Source organism: Thunnus maccoyii, chromosome 2 (genome assembly GCF_910596095.1).
Source record: "Thunnus maccoyii chromosome 2, fThuMac1.1, whole genome shotgun sequence".
Taxonomy (NCBI): Eukaryota; Metazoa; Chordata; class Actinopteri; order Scombriformes; family Scombridae; genus Thunnus; species Thunnus maccoyii.
The window spans coordinates 29050994-29066409 of NC_056534.1; the positions used below are offsets into that span (position 1 = coordinate 29050994).

At 41.0% G+C, this 15416-nt stretch overlaps 1 protein-coding gene across 1 annotated transcript in view; it reads right to left on the reverse strand.

Annotated features, from left to right (window-relative positions):
* The window catches only part of grk4 (G protein-coupled receptor kinase 4), a 52188-nt gene that overhangs the window by 4343 nt on the left and 32429 nt on the right, over positions 1-15416 (reverse strand). Inside the window, exons 6-15 of the mRNA XM_042427499.1 lie at positions 12288-12380; positions 11575-11638; positions 11097-11237; positions 7159-7349; positions 5678-5715; positions 5067-5156; positions 4687-4895; positions 2061-2198; positions 1094-1231; positions 570-701 (exon numbers count right to left, since the gene is read on the reverse strand). Coding sequence (XP_042283433.1) covers positions 570-701; positions 1094-1231; positions 2061-2198; positions 4687-4895; positions 5067-5156; positions 5678-5715; positions 7159-7349; positions 11097-11237; positions 11575-11638; positions 12288-12380 — 1234 coding nt within the window. The remainder of the gene's footprint in view (positions 1-569; positions 702-1093; positions 1232-2060; positions 2199-4686; positions 4896-5066; positions 5157-5677; positions 5716-7158; positions 7350-11096; positions 11238-11574; positions 11639-12287; positions 12381-15416) is intronic.

The window sequence follows — 15416 nt, forward strand, 5'->3', positions numbered from 1 at the left end:
AGACATGCCCCCTCTTGTCCCCAGATTACTCACAAGTACAAACAATTACAGAATGAACAAAATTAAAAAGGTCTCAGCAATAAATACCAGATCAAAGGTAGTGAAAATGTTACGTGTTAGTTGACAAGCTCCTGCTGCCAAAAGTGAATGTTAGAAACATTTATTATCCCTGCCAAACACTTTGTGATATGTATCACTGCATCTGAAAAGCTTCAGATCAGGTCTTCCCACAACCACAAACCAGCTTCTCTCAAGAAAAAGATTCCTCGCGTTTGACCCTCTGAAACAAAAGTGGCATAAAGACAACTAGAGGAAAGAATATGCAAAGGGTTAAGGAGGGACTGAAATATTCAACCCAAGAGAAAAGGAAAAAAGAGGCCTTAATCCAACCAACTATAACTAGGGATTGTTCTGCATTGTGAGAAGATCTCCAGAAGTTCACATGGGTCAGGAGTTTTCACATGTTGAGACTGGACAAGGCCTGGTGGGAAAAAAGGAAGGAAAGAAGGAAGAGAGGAAGTACCTTAGCCCCCACCCCCTCGGACAGTTGCCGGAGCACTAGCACTTGCCTCTCTTCTGAACAGGCGGTAGAAGAAGCCTCTCTTTGGTGGAGGGTTAGGCCGGTTCACGTCCAGGTCTGAGCACAGCGTCCCGTCAGTCTCGTAGACATTGATTTCTTTGAAGCACTCCATCTCAATCATCTGCAAAGGAAGAGAAGCCCGGTTATCTAAATGTATGCCTTTTATTTAAGTGGTTTGGTTCTACTAGAGGCCCTTGGGTCATTAGTTTATAGTACAACTCTCTCTGCAGACGAAGTTTCTCTAGAGAGGCATCTGGAAGCAGCTGTTATAGTATCCATTTAGGTAAGACATTTAGGATGTAAATGAACACCCTCCACATTCTGTTTCATACATATTCAATAACCTCACGCATTCACAGGCAACAGTATATCAACGTTTGTGTGTATTAACATGAATTTGTCCCTCTACTTGACCCCAAGGTCTTCTTCATTCATACAGGTATTTCTATGTCACCAGTAGTGTACTGCACTGTCTGTGTCTGACGATGACATCATCTCAGTGGCCTGCAGTACCTCGTTCTGCCACGGGATGGAGACACTGCCTGTGACAAACTTGTGGTAGAAGTCGTCGTCGGTGGGGTCAAGGTTCACGCCTTTGACAGTGGAGAACTGCTCGATGTCCAGGACGTCTTTACAGTACACGGCTCGAGGCTGAGAGAGAGAGAGAGAGAGAGAGAGAGAGAAACAGAAAAAACAAGGAAAAGAGAGAGTGAATAAAAATCAAAGAAGTGGAACAACTGTGAAAAGTGTAATTATCTTCTTTGAAAGCTGTAAAACACTAAACCTGAAATAGTTTAAGTCAGATTCTTATTTCAATAACATCAAAATCTTCACACCACGCCTGTGGACTCTTTGCTGCTCTGTTTTCTCTCAGCATGGCCCTACTGACCTGAATAACCCAAAATAGAAAACACAGATAACACTATCAACTTTCAACTATTGATTTAACCTCTTGGGCCAGTCACTCTCCCTCACTCAGTCTATTTATGACACTGAAAATGTAATGATTCCCTCTGCAAACAGCTTTGTTATCCCAGGCAGAAGTCCATGAGAGCAGCTTGAAATAAAAGCTTACAGCGTCTTGTTTTGATGAACTACATTATTCCAGGGAAGGTGGAGTTCTGTATCACAGTCCGCAGTGACACATATCCACATCTGAGAGTTTTCCAGTATGAGTACAGCTCATGATTACTGTGAAACAGGGCAACTTCACTTTAAATGCTATAGGAAGCATATTTTCCATTCTGTCAGCTAGTTTCAAACGGGGATTTCAAACAAGGACACGGATATCACACTCCTGCTTCTCACCACCCCCACCAGCTACCATGATAAATAGCTTATAATGGAAGTGTTTGTTTACTTGTGACAATGGTATTTCCTGTATGCTGATTTGCAGCTTGCCAAGGTTTCAGGCTACGAGCTGTGAATGGAGACTGTATGTACGACTGTGAGTGTGTGAGTTTATGTGTGTTGTTCTTACATCGGGGCTGAAGGGAGGGTCCAGAATGTTGGCCTCCAGCCGTTTGAAGTTGATGTTTCTGAAGATGGGGTGCTGCTTGACCTCGATGGCCCCGCGACCCTGACAACCCAGTCGCTCCTTGGGGTCCTTGGCCAGGAGCTGACAACACAGCGGGAGGAAGAAGAAGAGGCAAAAGAGATTTCAACTCCCTAAAGATGTGCGTGTAGTAAGCAGATAAATGATTGCTTAATATATTTCACATTTCTCACTAAAAATAACATAAAACAAACCTCTATTGTGATTTACTCTACCAGTGATTTACTCGACCAGTAAATCACACACACACAGGGGATTCCTACAATGTTGGATAACTCTTGACAGTTTTATGACTAATCCCTCTACTTAAATGTATACAAAACACACACATGGACGTGGTTTGCATGTAATCCTCTTGACTTCATATATCTGACCCAACATAATCTAATAAAGGCACAACACAAATCCATACACTCAGGGGTTAATACAGCACCATCATGGATAGAATTAGAGAGCGCCATTGTCCGTCTCTATGAGAGCTTCTGGATAATATTACCACCACACCACCTACGGTACAGCAGGCTTATGAAGTGGATGAGTGCTGTTTAGTGGTTTGGCTACTAGCGGACACTCCGACTGGCCCTGTTGTCACTCAAACAGTGATTGCTTGCACAATCAACAAGCTGATGGCTTCTCACTTTTTCACCACATCTCCAACTCTCTCTTTGTAGTTCCCCTTTGTTTCTCTTGTCCTTGCCAAACTCTTTCACAATTTACGCTAGGTTTCAAAGCAGAGACTCTCACTTTCTGCTCTTGACATCTCAGTTCACTTCTCTATTTTGGGCTGTAGTACTAGCTACATCTCTCTAGCATTGCAGACTTTTTCCCCCCCTGCTGTATTCTCTCCCATTCCTTATTATCTTTCTCCTATTTCTTGCTGAAACCTTTATTCCCTCGCCGCCACCACCCCACCCACCCCCTCTTCTCTTCTCCCTGGGGAGTCTTTGATTCTGTTGAACCTCAGGTCAGAATGTTCCAACACGTCACACAAATAAACGTCCCGTCCCCTCCTGCTCAAGCACAGAGAAGCTCAATGGCTCCCTCTTTGAACACAAGAATAGTGAGATTGTGGAGGACAGAGGGGGTGAGAGAGAAAATATTCCAAGCCAAGTTATAATAAACAACTGATCCTAAACCTGCACTGATCAATATTTTCATATAAACAAGTACAATGTGAAAGGGGTCGTTCATAGTGGTGAACCAATGTAGAATTATCATCAGGCTCTGCAGTTCCCCTCAGCTCTACAGAGCGTCTTTCAGTTTTGGTTTTATGGCCCCACAATTTTACTGTTTTTGTTCAGCATCATTTCCAGCAAGAGCAGGCAGCTGTTTTCAGAGAAAAATCTCTAATGAACCCACTTAACGCTGCCTGCCCGGTACTAAACAGACAGTCAAAAGTAAGCGAAGAGCCGGTGGACGTAACGGTGTGTTTAGCAGCTACAGAGACAGATATTTCCCTCATGAGAAGTTAGAGACAAAAGCAAGTTAAAAGAGAGATTGAATATTGAATTTGTACTTGTCAGATCACCACAAACTCAACTACAAATGAATGTTAATATCGCTTTGTGTCTACTGGATGTGTAAGTAGGAAATTTGCCAACAGGTTTGCCAAAACAACTTTAAATGGTCTGCTGTCCTCAAATAGCCAAAATATAAATATAGAAATTATAAATAAATAAATAAAAATCTGATAATACAGGTTAAGGTGCATTTGTTTAGGAATAAGGTGCATTTGAAAGAAAAAAAATGCCTTCATAATAAGGGATAACGTCATCTTTGAGAGAAACAGACAACGAGGCACAACACAAACATTTTATGGTATAATTATGCTGGGATAAGCTCCAGCTCACCACAGTGTACAGGACATGTGGATATACTTAAAAAAACAAATGATGATGAACAAATATTATTATATAACCTTGAAACAGAATTATAACATATACTGTAGTTCATCAATGATCTAGAAAGACATTTCAGGCAACAGGCTTTATTGTAAAAAATTACATCTTTCTGTAAGAATGTGTTTCAGCCATTCCCATAGGAAGCCTAGTTTATAGCCTTTTCAGAAGAAGTAAATATTTGGCCCCATTTCAAAACAAACCAGCAACTTGTAATTGACCAAAATAAAGTTCAAGACAACATGTTGCAACAGCAGAGAGTCAGATGTTCTAATAAAATACTGTCAGTCAGACAGCCTGCATCTAATATCTCATTGTGCAACTTCTGCTTTTTACTGTGTCAGTGTTTATTAAGTGAGTGGCAGAACATAAAAGCCGCCTCCCTATTAAAGCCAGTGCTAGTAATAGTAAAGACAGTAACTGTCGTAATATAAACCAGTTCATGTAATTTATCAAGACGTGAACTTCTCGACATGAAATCCTCATCCTGAAGTAGTTTGACAATGTTTTTCTGCATTCTCTCTCCATGTCCTCATTTGCCACAGGTCTGAACAAATTTTGTTAATGTGCTCTCCTTCCTTTTTCCTTTTCCTCCCTTCCACCCTTCACCTAAATCCCACAGCAATCTGTCTCCTCCATCTCCTCACCCTCACCTGTCTGCAGATGTCCTTCGCCTCCTCGGAGAACTTATCAGAGTACTCCTCCTGGTCCTCGCGCACTCGTCTGTCCACCTCCTCCCGCTTGACGCGTTCCTTGCGCTTGCGGAAGGGCGACTGGCCTTGGATCATCTCAAAGATGAGGCAGCCCAGCCCCCACCAGTCCGGGCTGACGGTGTAGCTCTCGTTCTGGATCACCTCGGGAGCTGCAGAGGCAGGGATGAGGGGTGAGAAAAGAGAGGTCCGAACAAGTGGAAACCCGACAGAGGGGTTTGAATTGAGGTGAACTGAGAGAGAGGTCATAAAGTTCATAAAGAGGTGTAGAAAGTTCAGTGATTTTAAGCACACTTTTTTGAAAGAAAAATGTAAATTCTTACCCATGTATCCAACAGTGCCCACTCTCCCTCGTATCGTCTCTCCTTCAGGGATTTGAACTGCAAGACCCAGGTCTGAAATTCGGATGTGTCCTAAACAAGATTCACAGATTACAGACTTCATTAAGATCATGTTAAATGGTTAGAACAGATTACAACATTTTACTGAATAACTTTATCCATATTGACTTACAGAGGAATAACAGAAACCAATAACATGCAGTGTAAAGGTCAAAGCCATAGCACCCTGACAACAGCCATATTACCCTAGAATGATCTTTTTAAGAGAAAGGTATTAAGAAAAAAGTAAGAGCTGAAGAGAGACACAGAGGAAATTCCTCTTGTTCAAGATAAGACCATGTTAGAGAGAGAATAGATGATATGGGAGTATGACTCAGAGGAGAGAGCGTGATGTGAACAACTTGAAGAGTGACTTTTTAGCCCGTGAGAGACAGGAAAGCACTCTGCTGCTATGCTTGCACAAGACACACTGGACTAGTTACAAACTGTTCATTTGTCTCGTCATCCACAGTCAGCATCAAAACACGTGCACCTACACGTTAGTCCACACACACACCTGACTTGAATAGTGAGAAAAGTGAATTGGGACATACCACGATCATCCAGAAGAATGTTTTCAGGTTTCAAATCCCTGAAAAAAAGAAAGAAAAAAAAAACATACCTTTGATACTGTGCTCGTATAAAAATAGAACTTAGATCTAAGAATTAAGATATAAGAATGAAATCCTGGATAAATATTTATATTGCCAGAAAACAGTATTCTTTATTTACTTGTCATTTCATTGACATTTCATTGTCTTTTATTTCCTGTGTGTTTGTTGTTCTACAATCTTTCATGTGGTATTATCACATTCTTTATCTGCGCACATATCTTTATTTGCTATATTTGCCATCATGCACTGTATTGCGCTGAGCTGTCATTACCAGTGTTGCAACAGAACTTCCTGACTTAAAGATATCAGGCTCATAAAGTTTGTGTCTTTTAATAAATCCCTTCTGTAAACTCATTCAGATGTTTACTTGATTTAAACACTCTTTTACCTGTGCTAATCATTGCATTACCATTTTGTCTTGTAAACTTCCTGAAAAAAGCAAGACACTAAAAGTTTGTTATTTACTGCACTACAATAGCTATGAAATCTGAAAGCTGGGGCGCTTCACTAATGTCAAATTCAAGCACGATGCCAACTGTAAAGTTTACTATAACACATGCATAGATTAAGGAACACTGTGTGTGTTCATGTGACCATGTGGGTCATGTGAATGTGGGTGCGTGTGTCTTATAAGAACATCAGTGTTTATATTAGCATTACTCTGAGCCTCCACTGAGTGTGACAGGTGCAATACACCTCGGTGCAATCGGTGCACCAATAATTCAGTCACACTTCATCAACCTGGACTTTCTACTTGTCCCAATCTTACACGGCCACAAACACTCTTCCAGAATACATTTCTTATTAACACCAGAGCTAAGAGAAATAGGTAAACATACAGTTAATGATGATTATTAATTAGGTTTGTCAATTAAACAAAGACTTTAAGTCTGGGTCAAGCTCTAAAATCTTGGATCCTACATTTCCCATGATGCAACTGGACAGCATCTTTCATTTAGACCCTCCCTGCTTGGTAAAAACCTACGTCTTTGAAATCCTACACCCCTAATTCAAACATGACAAGTCTCAAGCCTACTTCCCTGATATCATCACTATGACATCAGTTATTTTCTCAAACTTTAGAAGGCTCCTTCAGAGCCACAGAGGACATTATATGACTGTTTTCACAGGCAGAGTAGTCGTAAAATTGTGTAAAATCAGTGGAATGCCCCTTTAAATGCCAGAACATTTATTCTCATGTACAACAACAAGATTACATAATGTGGTTCTGGTCGTAAACCTCAAAACATTTGTCCCCGGATACAAAGAGCTTCAAAATACTCATGAAAAATGTCTCTAGGCCTGATGCTGTCCTAATATGTGTATACATCTTCACAAGATATAAAAAGATGGCTACATCTGAGTCCTACAACCCCGTCTATACCTGCCCCAAACAGTTCCTGACCCGCATGTGACCTAACCTGTAGACTATCCTCTCACGGTGCAGGTCCTCAAGGCCACAGCAGATCTCAGCAGCATAGAAGATGGCCCTCTGCTCGTCGAAGCCCGAGTTGCCCATGTTGTAGATGTGGAATTTTAAGTCACCACCATTCATTATGGTCAACACCAGGCACAGCGCATCCTTGGTCTCATAGGCATATGCTAAACTAACCTGGAGGGGGAGGCAAATTGGGGAAGTGGTAAGAAGGGAGGAGAGGGAGCAAGTTAAGAAGAAAGGAGTTGGTGTATAAGGGGGGTTTTGAGGCAGGAAAGGGGGAGGAGGAGGAGGAGAAAGAGGGAAGAGCCGTGGTCAGAGACAGGGTAGCGAGAGGAGCGTGATAGGTTCATTTGGTTTGTCTGATGTCCTAAATAATCATCCATTATCCCAGATGAAATGACAGGAATGTACACAAAGAGAAACACAGAGAGAGATATAACAGATATGGAAAACCAGAAGTTTCTTCTTCACTCCTGACTCCACTGCCTCATGTCGTTTCTCTCTAATCCCACCATCTATCTCTCTTTTTCCCTCTTCATTCCCAATGCCCCCCCTCCTCCCTCCTGTCTTTTTTCCTCTCCCCCTTCTGGGTCAGTGACACGCAGGGTATAGTGTGTGTGGCTGCGCTGTTGTGTACAAGCAGGATGTTGCTGCCATCGGGAGGAATCCCATCTGCTGCGGACTATGTAGTCAGAGACGGACCACAAGAGGGGATGGGAAAATTCTTGTGTGATCTCAAGTGAGCATCACACACGCATACATATACATATGGAAACAAAGACACAAAAATACACCACGAGCCAAAGCAAACAGGCCTCCAAAAATCATGCTTATTCATTAGCAATGGACACTTCTATTGATCTTGGAACTACGAAAAGATGTGGAACACACTGAAGCTTGGTGTCTGTGATTTCTTAAATGTGTAAAAGACTATTAAAAATACCCCAAAAGAAGCTTGAAATTCAAGTATTTCAACTGTACCATTAAAATTTCCACTAATGCCTGACATCTATGCCAATGTAATACAACGACAGACATCAAGAAAACCCGAGGCAACCTTCTTACTGGAAATGACTTTACTCTAAAAGGAGGTGAATCATGAAGTGCATAACATCCGCTCTGCCTCCCTCTGTTCATCTTGTCAAGTAACGCACAGAACAGTAAGTAAAAGTTGGTCTTGTTCCTTTGTTCTTTGATCAGATATTTATATCAGATTTAAATCACTATTTGAGGAAAAAAATCTTATTTGAGCAGAGATTTGTATGGAAAATTGTATCAATACAACATTAGACAAGTCTGACTTGTTTTTTCCGTCTTTTTTTTAAAACAGGTTTATTGTATTGGCACCGGAATCTAAAAAATTCAATTGATAGCCAGCCAAGTCTGCAACAGAATGAGCTGGCTCGTACCTCAGTCTCACCTGCTGGAAATGCTAGAACAGGGTCATTCTGCCCTGAGTTACACACATACACACCCACACAGAGTATGCCGTTAAATGTGAAAACATAAGCTAACAGTATGTATTGACTAATAGTATGCACTGATCATAAAAAAAAAAAAAGGTAAAGAAGAATAACGAGAGAGAGAGAAATGAGGGGTTTGAGAGAGCACTTGACTCTTCTCCTTGCTACTGCTGTTTGGTCAGTGTTGCTAGGCAACAGAGCTGCTCTCGTAGGTAGAGAGGCACATGAAGAGTCATCAGTTCTGCCTGCAGCACAGAGAACGAACACACACACACACAGAGAATCATGTGCCAATCCCAGGTGACAAGAGCTGCAAGTCTGAGGTTCTGTAACAAGCCCACTCCAGCCTCTGTGTGTGTGTATGTGTGTGCATGCCCATGCACATGCTTTTGCCATGACTCACTCAAAACAAGGACGCGCAACATAGCTCAGCCTGCATCAGAAAACGTCTAAACCAATCCATCTAGTACAACTCAAACACAACCATTAGCTTCAAACGGGGAACATGGAGAAGCTCTGCTCCCTTACAGTCCAGGTTACTGCACAACAGATCAATATCACTGTTCTGTACAGTTAACAAAGTACACATTGCACAAAGACCCACAGAGCAGAAATGAACATGCTTATCCCTCCAGTCGCTCCTCCCCATGTTCCAAGAGAATTAAACAAGCACTTGCTGTAATTTTCTTGTCTTTGGAACAATCATTTTTTGGAATAACAACACTGAGCCAAAGCTAATTTTTCTTTTCCTGTCTGAGCACCTGAGATGCTTAGTGTGTACAGTTGGACGAAATGGAAAGACAAGCACACATCACCAGTTTTCCAACTGCGTTTGAGTCCTGATGTCAACAAGCGCAAGTCGAGCAGGATTCAAATTCAAGCATTTCCATTTTTACGTACAAGGGGTGTCGAGAGCAGAGGGAAAGAAAAAAAAAAACAGAGCAAAATGCAACAGGGACGTACACGCTGCATCACAGGTGTACACAGTGAGAGGTAAAAGGAGTTCAGATGGCTCATATTTTAAAATTTGCCGACTGACAAATGCCAACTCTTTTACTCATTATTGTTTTTCTTGTCACATGTCCCCTTATATTTCATCTAGGATCCATAAACATTACAGATATCTCCCTTTGAGGTCTGTTCCTTTAATGTATCATCTTACATGTTAATGGACTGTCAGCTCTAGATTTCTGCCGCTCAGTGCAGCATGGATCAAATGAAAGGATAGGTGACTCCCTGAAAAGCGTTGAAGCTTGGCATTAAAGCGCCAGCCAAAAAACACCTCTTACTCATGACTATGGCTCAATTTATAGAAATCCTCTATAGGAAAAATCAGCCAAGAGCAACGCCACTATTAAGAGTTTGAGGTATGGTGGTACGGTGGCAGTTTTTTTTTTTTTTTTCAGAGCCCGGACACTGTACTACTTTCTTCTATGTGCTGTTGCTTTACTGTGAAATTCACTGTCATGTATGAGCCTGCAATACTTCTGAGAAGTTCTTTAGAAATTGTTGTATATTCCTCTTTTCTGCGGTTTCTCAGAAAAGCTCATGTTCTTGCTCTGACATGCACTTTTTAAATTTCCACTAATGACGGGTTCGCAGTTTTTCAAGTCTGTCTTAAAACAACAGTCAGGTGCCCAAATGAACATTGAAATAGGTTTTTCTTGCCATAATCATTCATCCTGTTCATACTGGCCATTAGAAGCACTTTCAATGTAAGTGACGGGGGCCAAAATCCACAGTCCTCCTCCTGTGCAAAAATGTATTTAAGTTTCTTCTAAAGAAATCTATTCTGAACTCAAGCTGGAACACAAAAATGAAATCAGAAAGTTAAAAAAGCGTATGACCAATGGTGTACAAGTACGTGTGACAAAGAATACAGATATGGCTTTCAATCTATTATTTGGCTCTTTAACATCAACAGAATGCAACAGAAATGTATAAAAATGTCAGCAAAACAGATTTCAATCAATTTGAAAAAAAACAAAAAAAACATCACAGATGATTCAAATCTGACAGCATGCTTCAAATAAACTCAAATATGGCATGTTTGCAAAATGGCAGGTCTGTCACCAAATAATGAAGCAGTTGTTGCAGCTTTGATTGCTGCAGTGTGCGACTGTCCCGCAGTGCGCTGTCACCTGCAACTAGTCAATAATGTCATGTGACTGATTTGTTTCCACTTCATCCCATCATGTTTCTTTCCACTGCGACTCAGGAGCTTGTCCACCTGGCGCAGACGTCATTAAACAAACAGAACTTGAGTCGCAGCGGCTCTCTTTAACAGCTGATCGACAGCCTTTGCAAACACGCCAGTTGAATTTCATTTGCAGCGACCAATAATGCTTTCACATATGCACACACACACACGCACGCACGCACACACACACACACACACACACACACAAAACAAGTACAATTCGGTTGAAAAGTTGAATAAGAAAAAGGTAGTACTTACTACAAAACTACTGTTAACTTTTTCTAAAATGCGTTTTTCGTTTAGTGCCATTGCTTCACCTTTTCTTTTCTTCACTCGTTTCTTTTCCAGCTTTTTACAGGCGTACATCTTACCGGTGGCACGTACTTGGCAGGCACAAACCTGGAAAAACAAGCAGCGAGGAAACATGATCACACACACACACATTTAAAAAAAAAAAAAAAAAAAAAAATCTCTTTAAAAGTGTAACTAATGGAAGTTAATATGTCACACCACAGATTTCTCCACCTAACATCACTGGAGTGGACACATAAACAGCGCCGTATTAGCTAACTGTTACTTGTACCAACTTAAATCATTAACATTAACATCTCAGTTCCAAGCTTGACGTGTAAAAGGAACATAACGTTGGCTCGGTATCCATCATAAAAAACAAAATAACAAAAAACACCACAATAAACTGTTATTGAGAGTCAAGAGTTATTGCCGTGATACTCACCTCGCCAAATCCACCTTTTCCTAGTACTCTATAATGTCTGAAGGTATTTTTGGTTACTGGTTGCCTGCAGGGATGGAAAGACCAAAGAGGAAGAGAGACAGAGAGACAAAACAAGTAAGAGACATAAAATAACTGATGGGTTATGTCATTCTCTCAGACCGTGTGATGGTGCAGACAGAGTAATGCTCTAATATATTATTAATCCGCCCTGATGACTGCTGTCTCCACCCTGCTTCGGTTGCCAGCCATTATGCAAATCATCATCAATTATTAACCACTCGCACAGAAACGCCAATTGGCAGCACCACCTTTGTGTTTGGGTGCAAACACTTCTCCTGCTACTGGTCTGTATATACTGTATACTGTAATGTTTATCTTCTGTTTGTGCATTTCTGTATTTTTTTGTTTGCTGTAAGCATTTATTAACACACGGTTATCTTTTTTCTTTTTTTTAAATTATATTCATTTGTAAGTTTCTTTCTGTAGTGATGATAATCTCTCCAAAAAAAATAAAAAAGTCTGGACATGAACTGGTAGTTTAAAGAAGACAATGCGCTACCCTTCCTAAACAAAGAAGTGGAAATGAAGTGAGACTAACCTGAACTGTTAATAATTAAAGCATATACAGTCCCAGATGTCATTTTTATGTAAGTATGTAAGGAACGGTTTACATATTTGCATTACCAAGAGTGTAATCTGCAGTGACTACCCACCTCTCCAACCATTTCCACTGCAGGAAGCGAGAGAAGTACATGGACTCCTGGTAGGAGGAAAATGGAGCTCCACTCAGATAATCACGAACTATTCTGGAGAGAGAGAGAGAGAGAGGGAGGGAGGGAGGGAGAAAAAAAAAGGGTTGGTGATCATTTTAATAACGACTTAATAAGGATGTAAACAACATGTCACTCCTAACCAGGAAAAAAAAAATAAAAGGTTCATGTATGACTTGTTGCCAAATTTTCTAGACAGACAAACAGACAGCTGGCTTGTCTACCCCAGAGAGCTATAACTCCTTTTAACATCACAATGACTAAAAAAACAAACATCCTCTTTATCTGACTTACATGTGCATGTTTGGGTGTGTTGGTGTGTGTGTGTGTGTGTGTGTGTGTGTGTGTGTGTGTTTACGCGCTGCTGGCTGTGTCACGGTTCAAAGCGGTTCTCAATGGAAAAGACGGAAAAAACTGTGTGTCGATACACCACCGTGAAAAATGAAAAATGCCTTTGAACAGAGACATTCCGCTCAACTCAACCAGGAAACTGGGGATTTAGGGAAACTGGTTTTTGACTGAGCGGGAGGTTGAGCGGAACATCTAATCTCACTTTACCCGACACGTGAATGTGGGTGTGAGTCTGTCCGCTGGAGTCACATACAGACATAATCATCCACATAAAAACTGTAAGATTCCTGCTTTAAGAGGAGAAAAAAAAAAACTTCATCAAAATAAAGTTTTCTGTGGAGAGGAGGGGTCATGAAAGGTCACGGCTTCATTGACTCCGGTCCGTATGTCAACTGTCACTTCACTGAGAGTAGCGAGAACATGAATCTTTGACACGACCCTGGCAGCCTCTTGTGTCAGCGTCCTTTTCATCTGCTTTGACCGCAGATGTTGACTTAAACACCAGGTCACCTTTAACACTGTCGTACCAGACAGAAATGAACTGAACTGTGCTGAGATGAGTTTACACTTCAAGGTTTTGTGACAAAACAAAAAAAAAAAAAAAGATACACTCTAGTAGCAAAAATGTTGCGCTTATCATAGCACCTTAAAATCTACTATCCTCGCCATCAGCATTGTTGACTGATAACGTATTCTAACGGAGAGGAGAACCAGATGCCGGAGGAATCTTGGGAGATTACGGCACCACGGTAGCGGCTCCACTTCTTAAGGGTTTGGTGTTTGCCCCTTCAGTCAAAACATACAAGTCAGTAGGTTTTCATCCCGGATCTCAAGGTAAGACTGAATTTATTCAACGAAGCTTTGATGGTTCTTCTTTATGCTCGCATGAGCTTCCCATTGAGAAGATTTTTGCAGATTATGACTGTAGACTGTGACTCTTTCACCCCAGACCTACTATTAGTACACCTGAACTGGTCACATACAAATAATATAGATATTGTATTATATTTATTTATTATATTAAATTGTACTAATTGTGTTAAAAAAACTGACCCAAAGTAATTACAAGCTGGATGTTAATTAGTCCATTAATCTCTAAAGACTATAACAGATAAAAATAAAGATTCATTTAAGTCACTATGGCAAAAAATACAAAAATGACTGATCAAATTTATATTCATATATTCTGAAAAATGTGGGAGACGATTTCCAAACTTGTAAAAGAAAAGAAAAACATTGTTAAAAGTGCATGAGGTCAAAGGTCCCACATACTTACCCAGTTTTCAACATTTTGCTTATCCATTAAGTCAATAAATATTTCACTTTGTTTACAGGCCTTCAAGTGGGAAAGGCTAAATAAAATTCAGAGTATTTTAATGCTTCTGTTACAGAAGTCCATGTTTCTATCTGTTTTACACAGTAGCAGAGAGACTGAGACAAAGGCCAGAGACTTGAGACTGACACGTCAGAAAAGCTTAACCTGTTTTACCCATCTGCATTTGTACTCAAACTAAAACATGACTGCATTGACACTGGTCGGTATCGGTGACAATTTTGTGCTCTGTAACTATTATGTGCCACAGCAGCAGCACTTGTGCTAGCCAATAAACAAGACTCTGGTACAGAGGCTATTCCAACCATTGACATGTAATTAACATGAGCAGAACGCTTCAGAGGTCAGCTGCACAACTCCTGAACCATAGCAGAAAGTGAAAATTACACCAGTAATGCTTTCTCTACTGCTGACCAGTGTGCAAACCAAACGTTTCAGCCGACATATATCTCTTCTACAACCCCGATGTTTAAGAGAGATGCTCATATTTGTCTAGGAGAGTTTCCTTAACCGTTTTTCAAAATGACTTCATCACTAAAGAAGACGAGGAAAGCTACCTGTGGTTACCAACAGCACTGGGGTGGCTGTTCTTGGCAAAAGACACGAGAGTAGAGAGTTTCCACAAGGGGAGTACCCTCTGCTGTGTAAAAGAAAACTGAATTATGTCATCATAGGACCAAGTTACTCTGCACATGACATAAACATTCATCCAGCCTGACGAGATCTCAACTCTTTACAGGGGTACAGCGTGTACAAGATTTTGTCAGGTTTGTACTAAAAATCATGTCACTTATAACTCATTAAAATCTCCTGCAAAGCGCTGGTCTGCCCTGTAACCTCAACATATATGATACCTCGTTGTCATCAAAGTCTGAAGAACACCAAATGTTTCGCCCGCACAAAATTCCTGCCTTAATTCCTTTCTTAAACCATGGCGTGAATGACTAACATTTCTCATCCAAGTTCACTTATCAGGTCAGTGAACTTCACTTTGTCTTAGAGGTCAAGACTGTCCCCTGATACTTAAAGAGAGGGGCTCCAGAAAGGCAGGAGCCTAGCAGTGCTTTCTTGGAGTCGAGCCTCAGACAGACACCGCTGGGAGTAGAAATAAACACAGCTATACAGTTAGAGGAAGGCAGCGGGTAAGAGAAAGAGAAGGGGAGAAAAATCAGCAGAGAGACCTTTGTCAAGACAGGCGATACATTAAAAAACACCACGATATACATGTACTTAGCAGCCATGCTTTACTCTTGCTATGACATAACCGTATGTTCCACTGCAGCAGAAGAAAATCCATGAGTGAGCTAATACATTTCTGCTAGTGTGTGTATGGCTCTGCCAAAAGTCACGTTTCCACGTGCAGCACCACGCTTTCCTACAGGCTTTCC